The sequence below is a fragment of the Cyrtonyx montezumae genome, unplaced genomic scaffold (genome assembly GCF_038088225.1).
Source record: "Cyrtonyx montezumae isolate F1298 unplaced genomic scaffold, pur_monq_1.0 scaffold_34, whole genome shotgun sequence".
NCBI classification, from domain to species: Eukaryota; Metazoa; Chordata; class Aves; order Galliformes; family Odontophoridae; genus Cyrtonyx; species Cyrtonyx montezumae.
The window spans coordinates 5,158,546-5,180,126 of NW_027072039.1; the positions used below are offsets into that span (position 1 = coordinate 5,158,546).

Sequence of the window (21,581 nt, forward strand, 5' to 3'; positions counted from 1 at the left end):
ACAGATGAGTTGGCTTTGAGGTTTTTCATTTGAAATTGCTAGTAGCTGTCCTTAAGGATACTATTTATCTTCTGGAATGCAAACGAACTGTATCTGTGGGGGCTTAAGAGACTGTAGGAGGCATTTAACAATGCTTTATTGATTCCCTATATGGTTTCTTGTCCACAGTTACACTTTAGTCGGCCCTGCAACCATAGAGTGCTTAGCTAGCGGCGAGTGGAGTGTGGGCCACCAGCAGTGCCTGGCAGTGTCCTGTGATGAACCACCCCACGTGGAAAATGCATCTCCGGAGAATGGCCACCGCCTCTACGGTGATGTAGCTTATTACTTCTGCTCAGATGGCTACAGCCTGGCTGATAACTCTCAGCTGCTTTGTAATGCAGAAGGCAAGTGGGTGCCTCCAGAGGGCAAGAAGATGCCTTACTGCATAGCTGACTTCTGTGAAAAGCCATCCACCGTCTCCTACAGCATCCTGGAGTCCATCAGTAAAGCCAGGTTTGCAGCTGGCTCTGTTGTGAGCTTCAAGTGCATGGAAGGCTTTGTTCTGAATACTTCAGCCAAGATTGAGTGCCTTCGAGGAGGTCTCTGGAATCCTTCTCCTTTGAGCATCCAGTGCATTCCAGTTCGCTGTGGAGAGCCTCCCAACATTAGCAATGGCTATGCCAGTGGGACCAACTACAGCTTTGGAGCAGTGGTGGCCTACAGCTGCAACAAGGGGTTCTACATCAAGGGGGAGAAGAAGCGTACCTGTGAAGCCACTGGCAACTGGAGTGGCACTTTGCCCACATGCCACCCAGTGTCCTGTGGAGAACCTCCCCAACTTGAGAATGGCTTCATTGAGGTAAAAAATTTGTTTTCTCGACCTCCTAATAGCATAGCACATGGAATACATCTTCATAACTGAGGGTTTTTTTGTTTGTTTGTTTGTTTTTCTCATCTTTTTGGCTGTCCTGTTAAAATTGAGAAAGGATGTCATTGGGTGGAATAAATAAAGGGAACAACAGTTGGATCTGTGGCAGAATCGTGTCTGAAACACAGATGCTTAAGTAGTATTTCCTATCTTAAAATGTGTTTTCATTCAGGAGACTTGAGCTGTAGTATGGCAATCAATTGATTTCCTTGAGATCCCAGTCTTCACTTGTTTAGTCTACGTGTGGCTTTCCTACTGTCATCTGGAGATGTATAAAGTAATCCTGCCAGTTCATAAGCCTTGCTCTTTTTACTGCTGTGAAAAAGAACATGCTATGAATTAGGTAAATAAGTGCAGGACAATTTCTCTGTGTATTTTGGATGCAGGCATATTTCCTTGCTGAGGTCAGAAGTTGTCCTTTCCCTGTCAAATTACCTTGCAACAATGCCTAAGGTTAAAAATCTCCTTGTGGCAGCCCAAAGCTGTAACACCTGTTTAATCTGTGTTGTGCTAAGGGTGATACTGTGGTGAGGAAGATCAGAAACATTACTGTAAAATTTGGCTTTGAATTTCTTTAGCATTTTTCTCCTGAACATTTATCCTCTTTCCTTAAGTCTAGCCACCTGGGAGTTTACATTTGTTAAGAACTGGGTATTTTAGCATTCCAGTTCCTAATTGAACTTCTAGCAGTAATAGCAATGATTTCTTTTTGGACTTCCACACATATACATCCTCTAATTAATGCATATCATTTGGTAGTGTCTTCTCTAGGCAGGTTTACTCCTCCTGGTGTTTCTTCCCATTAGAGACATTTTTAATATCTCAGATCTGCAACTCTGATAGACTTCTCAGCTGAAGTCTCTGCAGCTACACACAGGACACTTATAAAAGTCCCTTAGGAACAGTATGTACTCCAGCCTTGAATACACTTGTAAGCTTAAGAACCACAGCTACAATAGTGCATTTCCTGGCAGCTTCTCTCCACATATTTCTTTCCTGTCTTTCAGTTTATGCATCTTTGTTCCCACTGGTCAAGATGAGAGAATGCAGAAGGAAATATTTTCTAGATTTACTCTTCAAGCCTTGAATTTTCTCTTTTCTTTTGATGGTGCTTTCACATTTCCTGACAGCAGAGTGCATTCTCCTTTTTGAGAAAAGACATGCTGTATCTGCTATTTATGTTTGTTTCTATGCAGCAGCCCTGTCTGCTCTCTGGAATTCAGCTAAAAGCATCAAGTAATGCAATCAGACTCCCACTGCCCCAGTCTTACATCTTCATTTCAGATATGTCCCTGTCTTATCTATTTTACAGGAAACAACTGGACACTTCTTTGAGGATCAGGCAAATTATCAGTGCGAGTCTGGCTACCATCTGGTTGGAAGCTCAGTATTTACTTGCCAAGCCAACCGACAGTGGTACAGTGAATCACCTCCTCGCTGTGTTCCCCTGAGCTGTGGAAAACCACCACCCATCCAGCATGGCTTCTCCAAGGGAGAAATCTTTGATACAGGTTCCAAAGTTGAGTTTTTCTGTGAGGAAGGCTATGAGCTGATTGGAGACGTTTCTTGGACATGTCAGAAGTCTGGGAAATGGAACAAAAAGCAAAGCCCGAAGTGTGTGCCAACAAAATGTCCAGAACCACCCTTGGCAGAAAATCAGTTGGTCTTGAGGGAAGTGACTTATCAAGTTGGCGTTGTACAGTTCTCCTGCAAAGAAGGTTATGTCTTGCATGGCTCCTCTGTACTGAAATGCTTGCCATCTCAGCAGTGGAATGATTCCTTTCCTTTCTGCAAAGTTGTACAGTGCTCTGCACCTCCATATGTCCCCTTCAGTGACACCTTGACTTCATCCCTTTACTTTGGTAGCACTGTCAAGTACATCTGTGTAGATGGGTTTTTACTGAAGGGCGAGCCTACCATCAGGTGCCAGGCTGATGGCTCATGGAGCTTGCCATTGCCAGAGTGTATTCCTGTGGAGTGCCCCCAACCAGAAGAAATTCAGAATGGCATTGTTGATGTGCAGGGCCTCACCTTCCTCAGCACAGCCCTCTATACATGTAAACCAGGTTTTGAGCTGGTGGGGAACACAACTATTCTGTGTGGAGAAGATGGACAGTGGCTTGGAGGAAGACCGGTTTGCAAACCTATTGAGTGCCCACAGCCCAAGAAGATCCTCAACGGCAGATACTCATTCACAAACTTCCATTATGGGCAGACAGTTAGGTATTCCTGTGACAGAGGTTTCCAGCTCCAAGGGGAGGAAAAACTGAGTTGTCTAGAGACAGGAGAGTGGAGTACAGATGTTCCCTCCTGCAAAGCCATAAATTGCCAGCCCCCTCAGCCTATTGAGAATGGCTTTGTGGAGGGTGCAGATTACAGCTATGGGGCCATGGTTATTTACAGCTGTGTGCCAGGCTTCCAGTTGTCTGGCCTTGCCATGCAGACGTGTGAAGAATCAGGCTGGTCCAGCTCCACTCCTACGTGCCTCCCAATAGACTGTGGTCTGCCCCCTCACATTGATTTTGGGGAGTACATGCAGGTTAGGCATGGAGAAAAGTGTTCCAACAAGGAGGGTGTGACAGAGTGTCCCTCCCTTTCACCCACATTACTGGGTGGCAATTTGAAGGACTTGAAAAGTTCTTCAAAGGAGAACAGTGCAATGCAGCTGACCACTTTCTTATTTGGAACTATCATTTTGTACACGTGTTACTCTGGCTATGAGCTCTTGGGAAACCCTGTTCTAGCTTGCCAAGAAGATGGAGCCTGGAATGGCACTGCCCCTTCCTGTGTTTCAATAGAGTGCAGCTTGCTGTCACCACCAGACAATGGATTTTTACATTTTACTGAGAACACCCCTGGTAGCAAGGTGCAGTACACCTGTAAGCCAGGATTTACACTGGTTGGCTCTGACACACGACTTTGTTTGCAGAATCGGCAGTGGAGTAACACTGCTCCACACTGCAAAGCAATAACATGCAGCTCACCCACTCAGCCGATGAATGGGAATGTCAGAGGGGAAAACTACACTTATGGGAGCGTTGTCTACTACGAATGCGATCCTGGCTACCAGTTAAATGGCCCTGCAGAGAGGAGGTGTCAAGAGAACCAGAAGTGGGATGGCAGTGAACCAATTTGCATTCCTGTTTCCTGCAGCCCACCACCAGGCTTGGAGAATGGTCAGGTGGCTGGGGAGGAATACACATTCCAGAAGCGTACAGAATACAGCTGCAATGAAGGTTTTGTGTTAGACGGGGACAGGACTAGAGTCTGCCTTGCAAACATGAGCTGGAGTGGAATTACTCCAGTCTGCAAAGCTGTGACCTGCCCTGTGCCACCGCCTCTTCCCAACGGGAGAATCAGTGGCTCAGATTTTGGATTTAGGAAAGAAGTGCAGTATCACTGCAGTGAAGGATATAATCTACAAGGAGTGTCCACACGTATCTGTCAAAGTGATGGTAACTGGGATTCAGAAGCTCCACGCTGTGAGCCAGTCGTTTGTGGACCTCCTGAAGACATCTCCCATGGGTTTCTGAACGGCTCAGCCTTTACCTATGGGGAATATGCACAGTATGTGTGCTTTCCTGGCTATGAGCTGCATGGTAATCCTTTACGGCAGTGCTTGTCCAATGGCTCCTGGAGCGGAAGCCTTCCATCTTGCCTCCCCTGTGAGTGCCCAACACCACACGTTCAGAATGGAGTCGTTCTTGGGGAAGATTTTAGCTGTGGGAAAAGTGCCCGGTTTCAGTGCTTGGAGGGCTTTAAACTGCTAGGTCCTTCTGAAATCACCTGTGAGACAGCTGGCAGGTGGAGTGCTGGGTTTCCTCGCTGTGGGCAGATTTCCTGTGGCTCCCCACCCATCATCCCCAACACGTTCATCAATGGGAGCAGCTCTGCAGATGAGAACACTGTCATATATACCTGCTTGACAGGTTTTGTCATGCGGGGCAGTCCAGAACTGACTTGTGTGGAGACAGGTGTCTGGAAAAAGCCATATCCAAGCTGTGAGCTGCTAAGCTGTGGCCCACCACCTTCTGTCCCAAATGCAGAGGTTCTTGGGAACGCTCATACCTATGGGAGCAAGGTCCAGTACAGGTAAGAACGCTGTTGCCATGATATTTCTGTAAAGTACGAAGATGGAAAGTTTATGCACCTTCAGTTAGAGCAGATTTTTACAAGACCTGCAAGAAAATGTGTGCTTTATCATTGTATAAATAGACAAAGCCCACATTAACATGCACGTAATAAATATTATTTGGATCACGGAGGAAACTCCAGCAGGGTATTTCAGGAAGGTATTTCTTTCACCAGCTTTGGTTTCTTGTTCCTCTGCTTTCCTCCTGTCTGAAACACTGATCTGCAGATGTAGCTGTTCTTAGCAGGTACCAGAAGCAGTCAGCAAGGCACAGAATTATTTTCCTCTTTTGTCACCCCATTTACTTCTTCCTGCTTCAGTTTCATGTCGTAACAATACAGAGAGGCTTATCCCCTGTAATCCCATCTTCTGCACTGCAACACTGTGCTGTAAGTGCTGTTGATGCACACTCTTTTTCACAGACAAGAAAAATAGTCTGTTAGTCAGTTTCTTGGAATATGCACGCTGCGAATCTCATTCTCCAAGAATTCCTTGGCAGAAAGGGGCATGTTGTTTTGGAAGTCAAAGCAATAAATGGAAGAGGACAGAACTGTGAGATTAGCGTGTGGATGCATTTAACAGAATCAGTCATTCCCCTGCATCTGTAACAAGGTGAAGGGGCTGTTTGTGTTTGCCTGCTTACAAGTAAATCTGCTGGCCAGATCCCACAGGCCAGTTGATTTTATCTTGGTGAAACACTGTGTGGCACAGAACAAATCAGCCTTGAACTTCTAAGCAAGCAACCTATCATAACCCTAAGATTTGGTTTGTTCTTGGAAGAAAATAAGATCAGCTTTTGAATTGCTGGAAGTTGCAGATTAGACATTCAGCAATTGGAAATTGAGAAGCTATACGAGCTCTTGTCACTGTTTAATTAACCAGAGGCCCTTCTTGCAAAGGGAAGGGTGTAACAGGAACTGCACCAAAGCACTGAGTATTCTCAAAGCACTAAAGTCACCAACTCATCTTGCCCTGTGGTGCTGCAGCAACATGAAGCAGTTGAAGGTGAGGACTGAGACTTCTGGTTCTTGCAACAGAGTACATTTGGTATAAGCTGTCTTCGTAATGAGCAGATCATTTCACCCCTAGCTGTGTCCCTGTGGTCAGATGTCTGTGCTGTGTTGCAGATGCCTGGAAGGCTACACAATGGTGACAGAGGTGGATGTATGCACTTGTCAGGAAGATGGACAGTGGTCTCCTCAAAGTATTTCCTGTTGCCCCAGGAAGTGTCCCCTCCCAGGAAATATCACCCACGTCGTAGTACTTGGGGACAACTTTACTGTGAGCACAAACATCACTTTGTCATGTGTAGGAGGCTACACTCTGGTGGGAGCAAGCACATCTACATGCAAGGTATGCTGTTAATCCGCCCTGTTCTATTTTGCAGGCTCTGTTGAATTCAGGAGTCCTCTTTTTGCCTGGTTAGCTTTTGGCTTTTAATTGCACACAACAAAAAAATGTAAAGCGTGTCCTGCAGAATATAGTATGCTTTCTTGTTTTCCAGTAGGAACAATTAATAGTTTTTCTTTGTGTAGATTTTCAGAACTATTAATTAACATTTTATTCTTCAGTAGAAAACTTACATTGTCCTTTCAAAAGCATTCCTTTTATCACGTTTCAGATAACAGATTACGTACTTCTCACAGGACTAGTACTTCTTGTTAGAGAAGATCTGCTCTTGCCCTTACAGAGATCTATTGAAGTTAAATTTGTCTGATGATTTTCTGTTCAGGTACCAGACTTCCTTTAGAGGATCTGGGTAGGCTGCTGAAGCACTTAAGACATGATATTAAAGTTACAGACAGGAGAAGAGTGCAGAACGTGGAACTGGGCAACTCTCATTCTCATTCTGTGGGGTTCCCTGAGCAGTTAGATGACCTTGTGCAAGGGAACTTGCTTTGAAAGGTTCTGCTTCTCCATTCATACTTGGTTCTTCATGTCTTTTAAGTCCAAGCTGAGCATTCCTTCCAAAGGGAAGCTCCTGCCTATGGTGACCTTCTAGAGATGTTACTTACATTACTGAGTTTTGTCAAGGATTTTACAGATAGTCTTACATTAACCACATCTGTAAGCCCACAGCTATTGAATGTTTATGACTTCCCTGACTTCTGCATTTAAACATGAATTTAGCATTAAGCATGATGCTTTCACACTTTTTTATCACGCTTATTTTTCAGGAGAGTGGCATTTGGGTGCCAGAGTTTTCTGATGACATTTGCATTCCTGTGTCATGTGGGATCCCAGAAACTCCAGAGCACGGATTTGTGGTTGGCACCAAATTCAATTATAAAGATGTCGTTCTTTATAAATGTGATTCTGGCTATGAATTACAAGTAAGCAAACTCATTCTCTAGCACTCTAAACTTTTACTTGTCCTTTCCTGTTCTTATGTGATGTCTGTAAGAATATATTATGCCTGTGCTGCATTAATGTGTGCCCTTAGCTGCTACAGAAGTTCAGGATCTGCTTTTATTACTGTATGTAGAATGCTCCTGGTATGTCTAGGGTATTCTTTCAGTGTGTTAGTGAAATAACTGAAGCAAGTGTAAGCATCCTGCTCAAGGATATGTCTTCAACAAATACCTTTTAGTGTTAATTTTAAGTGAAGATTATTTCAGCATTGTGAAAATATCACTTTTTTATTACTTCTGTGAACAATGATGCCTACTTCTGATGTTAAGACATGGAAGTATTGATTTCTCACATGTTGCTCTCATACTAGCTCTGTGGTCTCAGATGATATTCTTCCATCAATTTCATAACATTCCAAGCATTACATCTGCTGCATTGTGACTTCAGAAGTCCTGATAAATGCCACTGCCCTCGGTTCTCTGATATTGCTAGATGGTGTTGAACTTGTTTATTTTTTTCTTTCCTTCTAACGAGATAGATTGCAGTTTGTTTAATGAGCTTTATGAGCTTATGGAGGTGGGAACACTTCCATGTTATTTTTATTATGAGCATTGTGCTATAACCCCTATTAGCTCTATCTGAATCCTGGAGCATCTCTGATGTCCAGTTATCAGGATGCATAATAACCACTTCACAGTTCCATCATGTGTTTTCAAAAGCTGCAGTGAATTCAGAAGTAGGTCTCTTGGGCATAGTGTGACCTTCATGAGCCCCAGGTGATGCCAGAATACAGTACACTCAGCAAGGGGTCTTCAGGATAGAGCCTGTCTCTTCCTTCTGTGTTTCATGTACACAACCAAAATCCAGTGTCACTCTTCTAGACACTGTGGTAACACCAATGATAAATACAAACTTTATTGACTCAGTCACTCAATATTTATAACAAGGAGAGTTTAGAGAGTGCACACAACCAAGCTAATTTGTATTGTGTTGTCACATATGTAATAACACTAGGGATGAAGGATTGGGTTGATATTTAGATAGGTAGGTAGAGTTTCTGTTAAATGTTTTTGGGGCTTTTTATTTTTATTTTTTGGTGGTAAGAGACATGGTTATGGTTGGACTAGATGATCTTATAGGTCCTTTCCAACCTTATGAACTTATGATCCATACTTTATATACCAGCTTCGCCACCTAGTGTCAATCTGTTTTCCTGTGCTGTTTTTTTTCCTTTGGAAAGCTCAGCCCCATGGATATAGTGCACTTATTCCTGATAGCTGCCCTTCTCATTGGGCTGGAGTTGTAATTAAAGCATACTAATTCAAGGGGAAAGTTTGGATGTTCTTCGTGTTTTGGATTAAAATAAGAAATGAATAAAATGAATAAAATATGTACAGAAGAAAGAAATAACATTATTTATTAATAAATTTAGAGCAGGAGTGTTTTTTGACACGATGAAAGTCAGTGTAGTGTGCTTACAAACCACAGGCTTAAATTGTTGTTGAAAAGGATTTTTGTTAAGAGGGTACTGGAAGGAGAAGATGTGCCATGGTAACACATTCCTGGGAACAAAAAATGGCAAAACTCACAAAAGCAGTGGTACTCCAGGGAGAAGGATGGGGAAATGACTAACTGACCTCAAGCAGTTGGTCTGTAAACAATAATCTGCACTCCCCCACTCTGCTTTGGGCTGTAGCATTAACTCCTTATTCATGTGGGTTGCTCATGGAGAGAAAGTTCACTGGGCATGCTGGGTGTCAGAGTTAAAAGGTGAAGAAAGGTCACTGGGTGAAACTGTGTTTTGAGTGTTGTCTTTTGTTTCACAGGGTGATAGGGAACGGACTTGCCAAGAAGACAAGCTTTGGAGTGGCTCAGTTCCAACATGCAGAAGTATGTTCTGAGTTTGTCACTAGCTGAATGTGGTTGAAGGTGGTTTTAACAAGAAAACCGTGTTTTATCATTGATTTATAACTCACACTGTCTTCGTATGTCTAAAAAATTTCTGTAAGTACCACTGATTACACCTTGGGAGATGTCCAGAATTGCTGGTGTATACAGGTAACAGCATGAAGGAAATCACTACACCTTTCCACTTCTGTGCCCCTTGCCTCTAAGAAACCTGGGCAAACAAGTTCCAAAGCAGTTGATGTTGAATACCTCCACTTTTGTATGTTGTACTTCAGACACAGGGCTGTGTCCCCAAGGGAGCTTTTGACATTCTTTCTGCTGTTTTGTCCTTGTGCATCTTCTGATAACTCAAAGGAAAACTATTAATGATGTCAAATAGTTTAAATATTTTGTATTAACTTCATGCTTAAACAAGATGAGAACAGTGGCACTTTTCTGAAACTTTAAATGAAGAGTATCAGAGACAGATTGGAGAGCTGTACTCCTCTATTGGGTTACTGATACAAGAAATAGCTGTTGTATTGCAGATTATTCTGTATTTTGTAAGGATGGTTTCCAAAATGTATGCTGGTTTTTCTCTTTGAGGTCATGGTTTCTGGGATTCCTAAGGTCCTCAGACCACCTTATTTACCAACAACTGCAGCTGTAATTCTATGGACACTTGTTTTCAAGGGTACTTAGATTCTGTGAGATGCCTGACTTTCCCTGGCTGCAGTGCCAGAACATGAGCTGTCTACGTAAATACTTACATGGAGTTCAGCTGTTGACTTGAGGTGTCAACAGTGTAATTTCCCAAGGCTTCCTGCCAGTACAGCCACACTTCTTGTCTTTCAGCAGTATCTGGGAGCATGAGGCGTGATTTTGCTACTACTCCTCTGTTACTCAGGGGCAAATACCTAGGAATGCCCTTACAGTCATTGTGCTTCACTTTCCACGTTCCTCAGAGTGAAAACTGTGGAGAAGCTGTGAGCAGGACAGGCTGTATGCTGTGTGCACTGTGTCTGAACATATTCCTTATGTTACAGGAGTATCTTGTGGACCCCCAGAGGTGATTGAAAATGGATCCGTTCGAGGAGAAGAGTTCCTGTTTGGCAGTGAGGCTTTTTACAGTTGTGACCCTGGTTTTGAACTACAGGGACCAAGCCGAAGAATTTGCCACGTTGACAAAAAGTGGAGCCCCTCTGCTCCTTTGTGCAAGCGTAAGTAATGAAGCAGAGCAAGGAGCTGGCACTTCCCCAGGAGGAGCTAACTGGCAGACTGCTTTGGTTGGCTTTCACCTGGTCTCCCCCTCCAGCTGGAGGGCTGTTAACTGGAGGAGCTCAAGGAAAAGCTAGCTGAGGAGTTCTCATTGGCAGTTTCAGGTCTAAAGGGAGCTCGTTTAAGCATATTAAAACAGCACAAGGGTAGCCCTATGCCCAGGTTGCTGAAGGAGGAATGTGGCCTGTTGCATGTTATTTGCCTTACATTAAGATGTGCAAGGCCTTGAACATCACAGGCTGTGGTGGTTTGACTCTGCAATGCAAAGGCTAATACATCCCGGCCCCTTTGCATGTCTGGAGATCAAGATTTCTCTCCTTAGGAACCTGATTCTGTGCAGCATTAGACAATGAATTGTACAAGCATGAAAAGAAGGCTTTAACACTTATTTCATACAGGTTACAAATAAAATGGCCAGGTTTTATTGTCTCTACCAATAAGTAATTTTCCTCCTCCTTGTAATGATGTCCTATCACTTGGATTCTTCTCTCTTAGCTGTGATGAGTTTGCCTGGCCTCCACTGTAAGGCTGGTGCAGAGGGCACGTTTCTAATTTTTCTTGGAGACATCCTGATGCTGTCTTTCACTGTACAGAGAGCAGAGGAGCCTGAAAACTCAGCCTCTGCCTTGTTCTGTATCACTATCTGGTTGAATTCTTCTCACAGCTTGCAACACTGCCAGATGCACTAGGGCAGGTTCTCTGATGTCTGCAGCCCGAACCCCAGGAGAAAGGGTGTGCAAGGCATTGTATAACCCTTCTCCTTTATTGTATTTCCCAACTTCTTCCCATATTTCCATTAATTCAGTGTCTGAATAGAGCTGTCAAACAGGGTGTACAAGCCAGACAGAATGGGCTTTGTTGTTTGTACAACCCCAAATCTTTCCTTCTTTGATAGGAATTACTTGTGGGCTGCATCCCTCAGTAGAAAAAGCAGAGGCCATTTCTACAGGAAACACATACAGGAGTAATGTAACCTTTGTGTGCAGCTCTGGATACCATCTTGTTGGACCCCAAAATATCTCATGTCTTGCCAATGGGAGCTGGAGTAAGCCATTACCACGGTGTGAAGGTAAACATTTGGTTCTGTAGCTTGGCATGCTCTAATCTGGAATAAGGAATGGCTTCCCTGATATGCATGTGTATCACATGGTCCAGGGAGGCTGCTTTCTGGGAGCAGTTCAGTAATCTGTACTGAAAATGGCACCTGGAAAGATGAAATGTGTCAAAAGGAACAGTGTTTGTTGCCAAATCAGAAGGAGATTTAGGCATATTTTTCCCTAGCTCTTAATCTGCAATTTTATAATCTTAGTGAGAGATGTCACACTGTTTACAGTCTCATAAAATCAAAGTATTAACAAAAGGTAATGGACTCAGAGATGTGGGACTTCTCTTGGCAAACTTTTGAAGTCAGTAGCCTCTGAATTTTGGGCCCAAACCCAGCAACAGGATTGTGTTAGGGGCAGTATCAGCATCTCAGCCTTTAGTTTTCACAATCCTCTTGTGAACAATTACTGTGAATGCATGACGTACCAGTCTGCACATTAGTGCTGTCTGATGCTCCCACAATAGGCCCTGATACAAGAAATACCTGTGTTATATGGAGTGGGCAGGAGTGGGTAGAAGCTAGGCTTTCAACACAAAAACAGAAAAAGAAGTATGGCTGCAAATATGAACACATAAAGTATATAGAAGCATAGTGAATTCCAATATAATTAACCTTTTTTAAAAATGAATTTTATCCTTTCCTGGCCCTTTAGCCATTAAATGATAAAGTCTGTTATTCACACTTTTCCTTTCAGAAATACACTAGTCCATTTTTTGCCACTGCACTTTCTTCTACACTGTTCCTGTCCCTGCTGCATATGCTCTTGGTCTCGCAGAGTAGGCTCTAACATTCTGCTTGCTTGCCTTAGTTTCCTTTGGCATTCTCCCACAGAGCTGACTCGTTGATCTCTCCACAGCCAGCTGCTCACACAGATTCAAAAGGGACCAAAATGCATGTGGCAGCTTCACCCAAGTGAGACAAATAATAATGACCTTCCACTTGAAGCAGATGTTAGGGTCTTGTCACCAGAGCCATGAGAACTGCATGAGGGCTAGGGATCATGAGATGCTGTTTTGGGCAGTCACGCAGTACACAGCTCACTGTGCATTACAGTTCTCCAATGCTTTGCATTCCTTATAGGAGCAATCTGCAAAGTTGACATGGGAAGTCCTCATCAGAGAGGCCTCAAGTACCTTAGGGGGCACCTAAGAGAAGTCAACCACTAGCAGTGCTGAAATAAGCAAGATGTTCAAGGTTAAGAGCAACCACTTCTCCTACCTTTTCTATTCCTGCTGCCTGACTGCCTTGTGCCTGCCTTTGCTGGTTTAATCTTAAGTCATCCTATTATTCTGACCACTCAGAAAAACTGATGTGTGGCAGCAGTAACCCAACCTGGGCTGACTGCCTGCTGGTTTCAGAAACACAGCTGAGAATCTTGGGGGTGAAATTAGTAGTTTAAATGTCAGCATCTTGCACCATCCTGCGTTTCACCTGGTATTTCTCGTCTATCAAAAAGGAAGTTGCCAAGGACTGCAAATTTCTGAGGTATTTCTTAGCAGGGATGCTCTGCCCTACTTAACCCAGTGCAAGATCATAAATGTGTCCTCCCCAGCGCGGCTAAATTTTGCTGACCTGATAAACATGTGGCTGTAGCATTTATCTGTCACTGGGAGGAGCTGAGGAGCTCCTTTCTCAGCTTGTCTGCAAATCTGTACTGTGTCTGCTGAACTCTCGTTGATTTTCATGATTTATTAGTCTGTGGCTGCTACTTTAAACATACAGTCTAGAAGTAACTCAGGAATTCTTGCAAGCCCAGGTCTAATATCGAGCTGCATTAATGAGATCTCTCTTTTTGCAGAGACTAGATGCAAAATTCCAATTTCTTTGCTGAATGGGAAGGCAGTGTATGAAAATAATACAGTTGGCAGTACTATAGCATATTTCTGCGACAGCGGATACAGCCTGGAAGGAGAACCTGCAGCAGAGTGCACAAGGGATGGAAGATGGAGTAATCCTTTGCCTCTCTGTAAACGTGTGTGTTTGCTTTGTAATGAAAAAGTGGTCTTAACTTGCAAGCATTAAAGGCTAGGTTACTCATAGTTCATAATGGTAGTAACTGAGAACAACTTCTGCAGATATTGGTTTGACCTTGGTTTGTAAATTTGCTGCTGTGCCTCTTTTTGTTTTTACAAAGGATCAAAGGAAGCTGTTCCTGAGATATGCTAAAGCACATTCTTGTCGGAGTGCATTTGTGTGACAGTAAAAGAACAAGCTTTATTCAGAGCAACTCCTTTTAGTTAGAAAGCTGTTAGCAAATAGAGTCAATTGGAGTTAGCCACTTGATTTATGAGGAGCAGGTGAAGGAAAAGTGCTTGATCAGCGTTGGAGAAGGCAGTGGTGACCTCCTTATATCTGACTAAATGTTGGCAAGGTGTAAATAAAAAAGAGCTGAACGTCTTTTAGAGGTCTGTAGTAGAAGATTGAGAGGCAGTGAACCCAAGGTGAAACAACAGAAGTTCCAATTAAATATCCGAAGAAACTCTACACCACGATGCAGTCGAGCACTGAAATGGGACCAGAGAGGATGTGAAATGTCTGTCTTTTAATACACTCATATTTCAGCTGTTCAAAGCCCAGAGCAGCCCAGCCTAGTTGGTCCTGCTTTGAGAAGAAGGCTGGATTAAATGTCTATGTAAATTATTCTGTCACTCTATGAAATAGCACCTTGTACACATGTTCATTGTGCAGCTGTAATAGCCATCCCTGTTGTTGTAACTACCTTTGAGATCTACTGTCATCTCAAGGTAGTAATTGAGGCACTAAAAGTTTTGTACAACAGGCTCATAGATTATTTGTATTATGAAGCTGGATTAATCCCTGCTGTATATACAGTCCAGTCTTTCCCATGCTTGTGGTGAGATCAATAGACAAAAATAGCTCAGCAAGTTTACAAGGAGTAGCAAGTAAGATTGTTATAAAAATTTTTAAGTCTAACGTCTGTGCTTAAGGGTCTGGATATCTTATGCTGCTCTGTATTGGTCCAGGCCCACAGATCAAGGAATTGAATGAGTCTGACTCTTTTATTACAGTGTAATAGACCTGATTTTTTTGTACTAAGGTACAAGTAGGAAGGAAAGAGAATGGTGTGATTGTAAAATGTAAGATAGTCTTCACTTAGATCCTTAACTGTATCTTCCACAGAACTCATTACAGTATGGCAGCAAGCCTTATGACTGAAGAGAATAAAAGTTTTTATCATTACTTTATAACCCAGATCTCATAACATTACAGCAAATTAAAAATGAGACTTGTGATTAGCAACCATTCCTATTGCTCTTCGTGTGATCTGAATTTGCAGAAATCCTTCTAAAGTTCCATCCCTCTCTTTTTTTTCCTCTTCCCTCAATCCCTTCCTTTGAGCAGCAAACCCTTGTCCTGTGCCTTTCATAATCCCAGAGAATGCCCTTCTCTCCGAGGTGGATTTTTATGTTGGGCAGAATGTGTCCATCAGGTGCAGAGAAGGCTACCAGCTGAAAGGACAAGCTGTGATCACTTGTAATGCTGATGAGACTTGGACTCCAACAACAGCTAAGTGTGAAAGTAAGTACAGTGCAGCGCAGTAAGCACAGATCCCTGCAGTTCCATAGGTTTGTTAACAGCATCTGTATCACACAGGTGTGTGACAGCACAAACCCATTAGCATGGCCCTCTGTCTAGCTGCAGTTACTTAGAAAGGAGGGAGCTTTTATCTGCATATATGTAGGGCTGGTTTGCTTGCAGTGACACTAGCACATAGAAACAAGGGAAGAAGCTCTACAATAGAGCTGTTTTTTTCCTTCTAGCAATTATTTCCGAGTGTTTTTATGAGTTGATGCTCATTCATACTACTGTCTGTTAAGCTCTACTATCATTTTCTTCTCAGTTTACTTTCTGCAAGCACTGCAGACAGATTTGCCTGTTGTATTTTGGGAACACCTGTGAGATTATGGTGAAGCAAGGGTTATAGGGAGAAGGGTTATAGGGAGAAAGGTTATAGGAAGAATATACTTTTATTGTATTTATTACCACTGATGGAAAATGCTTTTTCCAAAACATGACTGAAAGATTTTTGGCTTCTTGCAGACAGCACTGGCGACTACAGTGATATCACCCTGCAGACTCAAACTCATGTATATCATGGGACCATCTCAAAGCTTCTACTGCATATGGGTGATATTTGTGTTACTTAAAACTGTTGCTGGTCATCTCCCTGCACACTGCTGTTTGTGTGACACAGGTTTATAGGTTCATAGGTTCATAAGGTTGGAAAGGACCTACAAGATCATCTTGTCCAACCATCCTCCTATCACTATCCCTACCCAACTACTAAATCCAATCCCTAAACTATCCCTAACCTAGTCAGGTTTGCCCTGACTGTGCACTCTGTGAAGCACCACTTGCTGTGTTTTTATCAGAGGTGTCTCAGCATCTCGAGTCCTATGGGTGAAGCACTGTGTCCATAGTTGGAAACCATGTCATGCAGGCTTTGTAGCTCACCATACTCAGGGTGATTTCTTTTCCTTAGAGATATCTTGCGGGCCCCCAGCTCACATAGAGAATGCTTTCATCCGTGGTAGCTTCTATCAGTATGGAGATATGATCACCTATTCATGCTACAGTGGTTACATGCTGGAGGGGCCGCTGCGGAGCATTTGCTTAGAAAATGGAACATGGACAACACCACCTATCTGCAAAGGTAAGTCTTATTTTTTTTTACAACAGAAGTATTTCTTAATTAGCCATGAGAATGAAGGAGTCATTGTAGCTCCAACAGAAACAAAAGCCAAATTTTTGCTGATTTCAGTGCAGCTGTGATTTTACCCAGGGCATTTTAAGTGCAGAGTATTGCTTTATTTCCATATGAAAGAGAGGACTTCCCCATTTTTTCTCTCTTTGCTGTTCCTACAGTGTTGTAACCATCACCTTTGATCCTTTCTCTCTCATCTTTAGTGAGAAAGTGACAGAACCAGTCATGTTACTGACATGCTGGGCTGCTTCAAATAAGCACTGACAGTCATTTTTTCACAACCAAAGATTGAGTATTGCAGAAAATAAAAGTAAGAGATGCTTAGCCTTTCACTGTGTTTACAGCTTGGCAGTTCCTGAAAATTCATTTACAGTAAAGGACTTAAGGATAAGTTGATGCAGCTCACTAAGTAGTGAACACTAAGTACTGCAGAAAACTTTTGATTTTAACAGAATACTAAAGACAGTCTTAACTTTCTACCCTTGACATGCCAGAATGAAGATGTCACTTTTGATATATTGGGCTAAAAAACCCCACAAAACTAGTTGTTTATATTTCAGAATTCATTCTTCCACAGAGGAGATTCGTAGAAGCAATCAATTTTGAACAGAAAAAAATGGAGGAAAACAATAAAAAAGAAGATGGCAAACTAAACAGTTAAAAACAGATAAAAGTGTATTCAAGCACTTTATTAAAAACAAGGGTAAGGCATAGCAGAAATGTTCCAAGGTCATAGAGCTTTGATGGGAGAAACCTTCCCTTGCTCCACTCCCCTCACAGTCCTGCTGCTGGGTTGATCTATTGCTATGTAAGTTAGCTGCATTCTGAAATCTTTATCTCCAGTGTTGTGATAGCCACTATAAACTGAGGTTCACATTTTTCTTCAGAAATGTATTTAAACCAAAAAACCATAGGGCACATCAGTGGTAATTCATGAGCAGTGACATTCCCAGAGCCCAAGAATTCCTGCACAAGAGGAAAGGTGCCAGAACAGTGAACTGGGACCATCGGAGCCATAGTCAAAGTTGTCAGATTTGCCTCTGCTCTTGCAAGTGTCCTAGCAACCCATTTCTAAAATGGAAGTGACAGTAATTCCCTCTACTGCCACCAGTCTGCTTAGATGAGAAACCCCTTGGAGCTGGAGGTTTCTGGACAGAGCTGAGCTTGCCTGACTAATCAGGGTTCCTTTGGTTTGAATTCTGCCACCAAAAGATTAAGATAAGACCTAATTAATATGAATTATCCTACTGTGCAAAAGCAGACGTTCTTTTAAAAGTCCAGATCCAGTAGTTAAAATTGCCTTGCCTAAAAGTCACAGGGTCAGCAGATTGTTTTTAAAGAGACACAAAAGCACAGAAGTGGTCTTCTAACTCATGAACGTTTTAGGGACAGTGAAGCTGCCTCTGAAAACCACTTTTTTCCTAGTGGTGTGTGATCATGGCTTGGCACTGCCCTGAAGAATCACTTGTAGAGCAGTCCAGCAGAGGGACACTGTTAGAAGCAGATGAGTTATTTCAGACACTGATAGGTATCCAAAAGTATTTTTTGGAAATGTATGCTCATAAACTTCAGAGCCCTTTTTGAAAAGCTCACCAAGTGGCTTATTGTTTCTTTCTCATCTGTGGTGGCTGGAGAATTCAAGGGATCCCAGCACAATACTTACTCCATGTATGCTAGATACTTAGCAAAATGTTGTGTTGCCATCTCCACATGGTAACAGGCCTTCATATGGCCTGTTTTGCTTCTTACTGTGACAGAACACTACCTTAGGCTGAACACTTAGCCCTTATGCAAAGGGCTGTAGTCATCTGCTGAAAGAGTCTCTTGTCATTGGTGCCTAAAAACTGGACAGGACGATAGGCAAAGAGCTGTCAAACACAAAGGTCCTGTTTCCAACACCACCTTGAGACTGTTCAGAGGATTAAGTGTTGGAGTTCATTATTTTGAAATGCACAGTGATGAAGTGGACAGATGGTCAGATACTAATGTAATAAAGCAAAGTGGCAAAACCTGCCTCTGGGTGTGCTAAGGGTGAGAAATAACAATTTCCCCCCTTCCTTTCACCCAAAAGCGGAACTAAAAGGACCCAAGGTTCTTCTGGAGGACTGACATGTTTTTGTGACACATGTCTAAACAATCTCCCAGAACTGCTTTATAATTCATTTGAGGGATTTGCCTAACAAAAGGGCTGCAGGACCCAAGCCTTTGTGGTCTATATCAGAAGCAACATGAAAGCACTCTTTGCAGTGACTCATGCTACACTTATTGTTCTTGGCTCTGTGAGTTGATTACTAATGTGTCCTGAGCCTGCTTGAAACACTCTGGCCCGGTTGAGCAGGTTAGTTAACATAAATATTGTAATTAAAAAGCAGACTTCATTGGCTTCTATGGGAGAGCTGCAACCACAGCTGCACTTGCCTGAATCATTACTGGCTAAAGATTGCGGGCCAGATTCTGATCTGAGTTTCAAGGGTGAGAAATATTAGGCTGGATCTGCTGAATGTAAATAGCTGTGGGGCTCAGAAGGCTGCACAGATTCACACAGCTTGTCTAACTTATCTCTCCTCTCTGAAATACTCTAAAATCTGTTATGTATTTGGTCTCTGCCAGCATCATGTTGAATGGGAGAGGTTTTATGCTCTAGTGGTGTTAACCAAAAAGCTTTAAACAAGCTTTAGGAGGGACACCACAGGCCTTGGGGAATGAGTTACCTGCTACTACAGGGAAACTTTTTGGCAGAGCTGGGAACAAACACCAGGAATCTTTTCTTAACTTTGCTTGCTGCTATTTGTCTTGCAGAAGTGTTATCACTTCTGCGTCCTGTAGGGTAGCTATCAGGTATGTGTTCATGAGGAGTCTGAAAAACAAAGATAGGTACTGTGTGTGTGTGAGATCTGCTACTACCAACTGATGTTCCCATTCTTTCTCCAGCAGGTCAGAACTGAATTATCCTGCTTGCTTTCTCTGTAGCTAAAAAAAAAATTGAATGAAACCCCAGCTTAGTTTACTGTCCCAAGCCTTTCTCTACTATTGTCTGCTGAGTGAAAAATGATCCTTGCAGCTACAGTCAAACAGGGTCTCTCCCTGTGTAAACTGATGTATAAGAAGTGCACACCTAGGGATGGTACAGTCTCAGTTATTCAGTGTTTCACAACCAGGGCAGAAAGCCAGGAAAAGCATTCCTCTGACTGACCCTGAGCTGCTGTGTGGGATGGAGCTGCCATCCAAAACAACTCCAGTAACTAATGAAATATCCACATCTTCTCCATCCACAGAGAGAATAAGTTCCAGAAAACATTTTTCTTGGTCTTTTAATTTAACTTGGCTTGTAATTCATATACAAGCCTTTTACTTACCATCCTATTATATATTAAATATATATCTTTTCTGTGGAGGGGATCACAGACAATTTCAAATCTTTAAATGTATTTTTATTCAACTTATGTAATTTTTCATTGCACAATAGAAATGTATTTGGCACAGTTCACTGTGGCCAGCTCCAGAGACAAGCTGTCTATGTTTTGGTAGATATCTTTACAACAAAAATCGTTCAGAATACCTTTTTAAAATACTGCAACTTCTGTGAACTCTTCCCAATCTTGTTATGAACTGACATTTAGTGGGAAGGCTCTGAAGTTTTATAAAAAGGCAAAGGCTTTGGCCTCATTTCAGTGGGCTCCAAGCTGTAACTTGCAGCATGGCATGGGTTGGCTTAGTTGCAAGAGTGACTCAAGTCTAGCTCAATCAGTGACAGATCTGCATTCTTTCCAATGTGGAGCTTGGGTCTGAACCAGCGTGCTAAGCCACTGTGTTTAAGACTAACACTGAACAAGATTTGAAATACTTTGAAACCCTAAACATATATTACACTCAGCTAGCAAATAATTAAAGATAGGAGGCAATTAACAGTTCAGGCTGAGTTTCCTGAGGTTACCCTGTGTTCATGACTACCACTAATGAGAAATTTGTCTGATTACTTATTTGTCCTGTAGCACCATCTAGAAGCCACAATTTTTTATCTTACACGCATAGCATATACACAAACCCAAGAGGGATTTTACTTGCTCCACTAATCTTTAAGTCTAATGTATTTGTATTTAGCTTGCCACCCCGTTTTGTAAAATAGTCCTGGTTTCCCTGGGTGTATTAGCCAAGATAAAGTACAGTGTCATTCAAAAAAGTCCACCATCCCTTGAGGTCAGGCAGCACGCTGGAGTGGCATGATAGAAAACAATCCAGATTCCTGACTTTTATGAGCAAGTGTTTATTAAGAGGTATGTGACCATGGAGCACCAGTGAGCATGAAAGCTGAGGGAAGTTTATAATCATACTTTGGGATCTATAGGTAAACACTTCACAGTGCTACGCCCTCGTAGAGCACTGCTCATTGCTCTGGATGGCAGTGCAATAAAAATTCCTTCTCCTAACACACTGTCCTATCATACTTTGAACAAACCCTGTGTGAGGCCAGACAGCATTACTTTGTTTCATCCCAAAACTAGAAGAAAGCTCGGTTTTATCAAAAGGAAGAAAAAAGGGGGTAATAGATTCTGTTTTTTGTGTTTATTTTATAAAAAGAAAATAAAGTGGGAATAAACGGGTAAAGCACAGCATCAGCCTTTAAACACTGTCCAGGTAATTTACCAGACTGACCGAAAAATTTAGCATTTTTCTTTCTTGCTGTTGCTCAGGGGCGTTTTTGGTTGTCTTCTCAGCTCACTGTAAGTAAAGGAGAAGCTGTTTTTCTCCCCTCTGTGCCCTCAATCACCATACCCAGTCACTTGCATGCAGCTAGAAAACGATACAGACATTGAAGTCAAAGCCAAGTTAAAGTGGCTTTTATTATGTCTTAGGTTCTAATTAAGCTTCTTACGTTGGTTGTGAAATGGTTCTGTTTCCAGCTGTCTGTCGGTTCCCATGTCAGAACGGTGGAGTCTGTGAGCGGCCGAATGCCTGCTCGTGTCCAGATGGTTGGATGGGTCGCCTCTGTGAGGAGCGTATGTATATCACCCTTCCTGTGTTATTGATCAAGATGTTGTAGGTAAGACAAGTGAATTTTCTGCAGTGAACAGAGTGCAAAAATTGGAGATGTGATAGCCAAAAACATAAAAATCACAGCTTTATTCTGCTTGACAGATTAGAACAGAAATGACTGATTGCTTGTCCCTACACAAAGGGGCATCCTTTGATA

At 42.5% G+C, this 21,581-nt stretch overlaps 1 protein-coding gene across 1 annotated transcript in view; it reads left to right on the top strand.

Moving 5' to 3' along the window:
- The window catches only part of SVEP1 (sushi, von Willebrand factor type A, EGF and pentraxin domain containing 1), a 113,547-nt gene that overhangs the window by 85,170 nt on the left and 6,796 nt on the right, over window positions 1-21,581 (top strand). Inside the window, exons 37-47 of the mRNA XM_065745238.1 lie at window positions 169-841; window positions 2,223-5,002; window positions 6,170-6,395; window positions 7,220-7,375; window positions 9,221-9,284; window positions 10,328-10,501; window positions 11,455-11,628; window positions 13,463-13,636; window positions 15,028-15,204; window positions 16,169-16,339; window positions 21,292-21,387. Coding sequence (XP_065601310.1) covers window positions 169-841; window positions 2,223-5,002; window positions 6,170-6,395; window positions 7,220-7,375; window positions 9,221-9,284; window positions 10,328-10,501; window positions 11,455-11,628; window positions 13,463-13,636; window positions 15,028-15,204; window positions 16,169-16,339; window positions 21,292-21,387 — 4,865 coding nt within the window. The remainder of the gene's footprint in view (window positions 1-168; window positions 842-2,222; window positions 5,003-6,169; window positions 6,396-7,219; window positions 7,376-9,220; window positions 9,285-10,327; window positions 10,502-11,454; window positions 11,629-13,462; window positions 13,637-15,027; window positions 15,205-16,168; window positions 16,340-21,291; window positions 21,388-21,581) is intronic.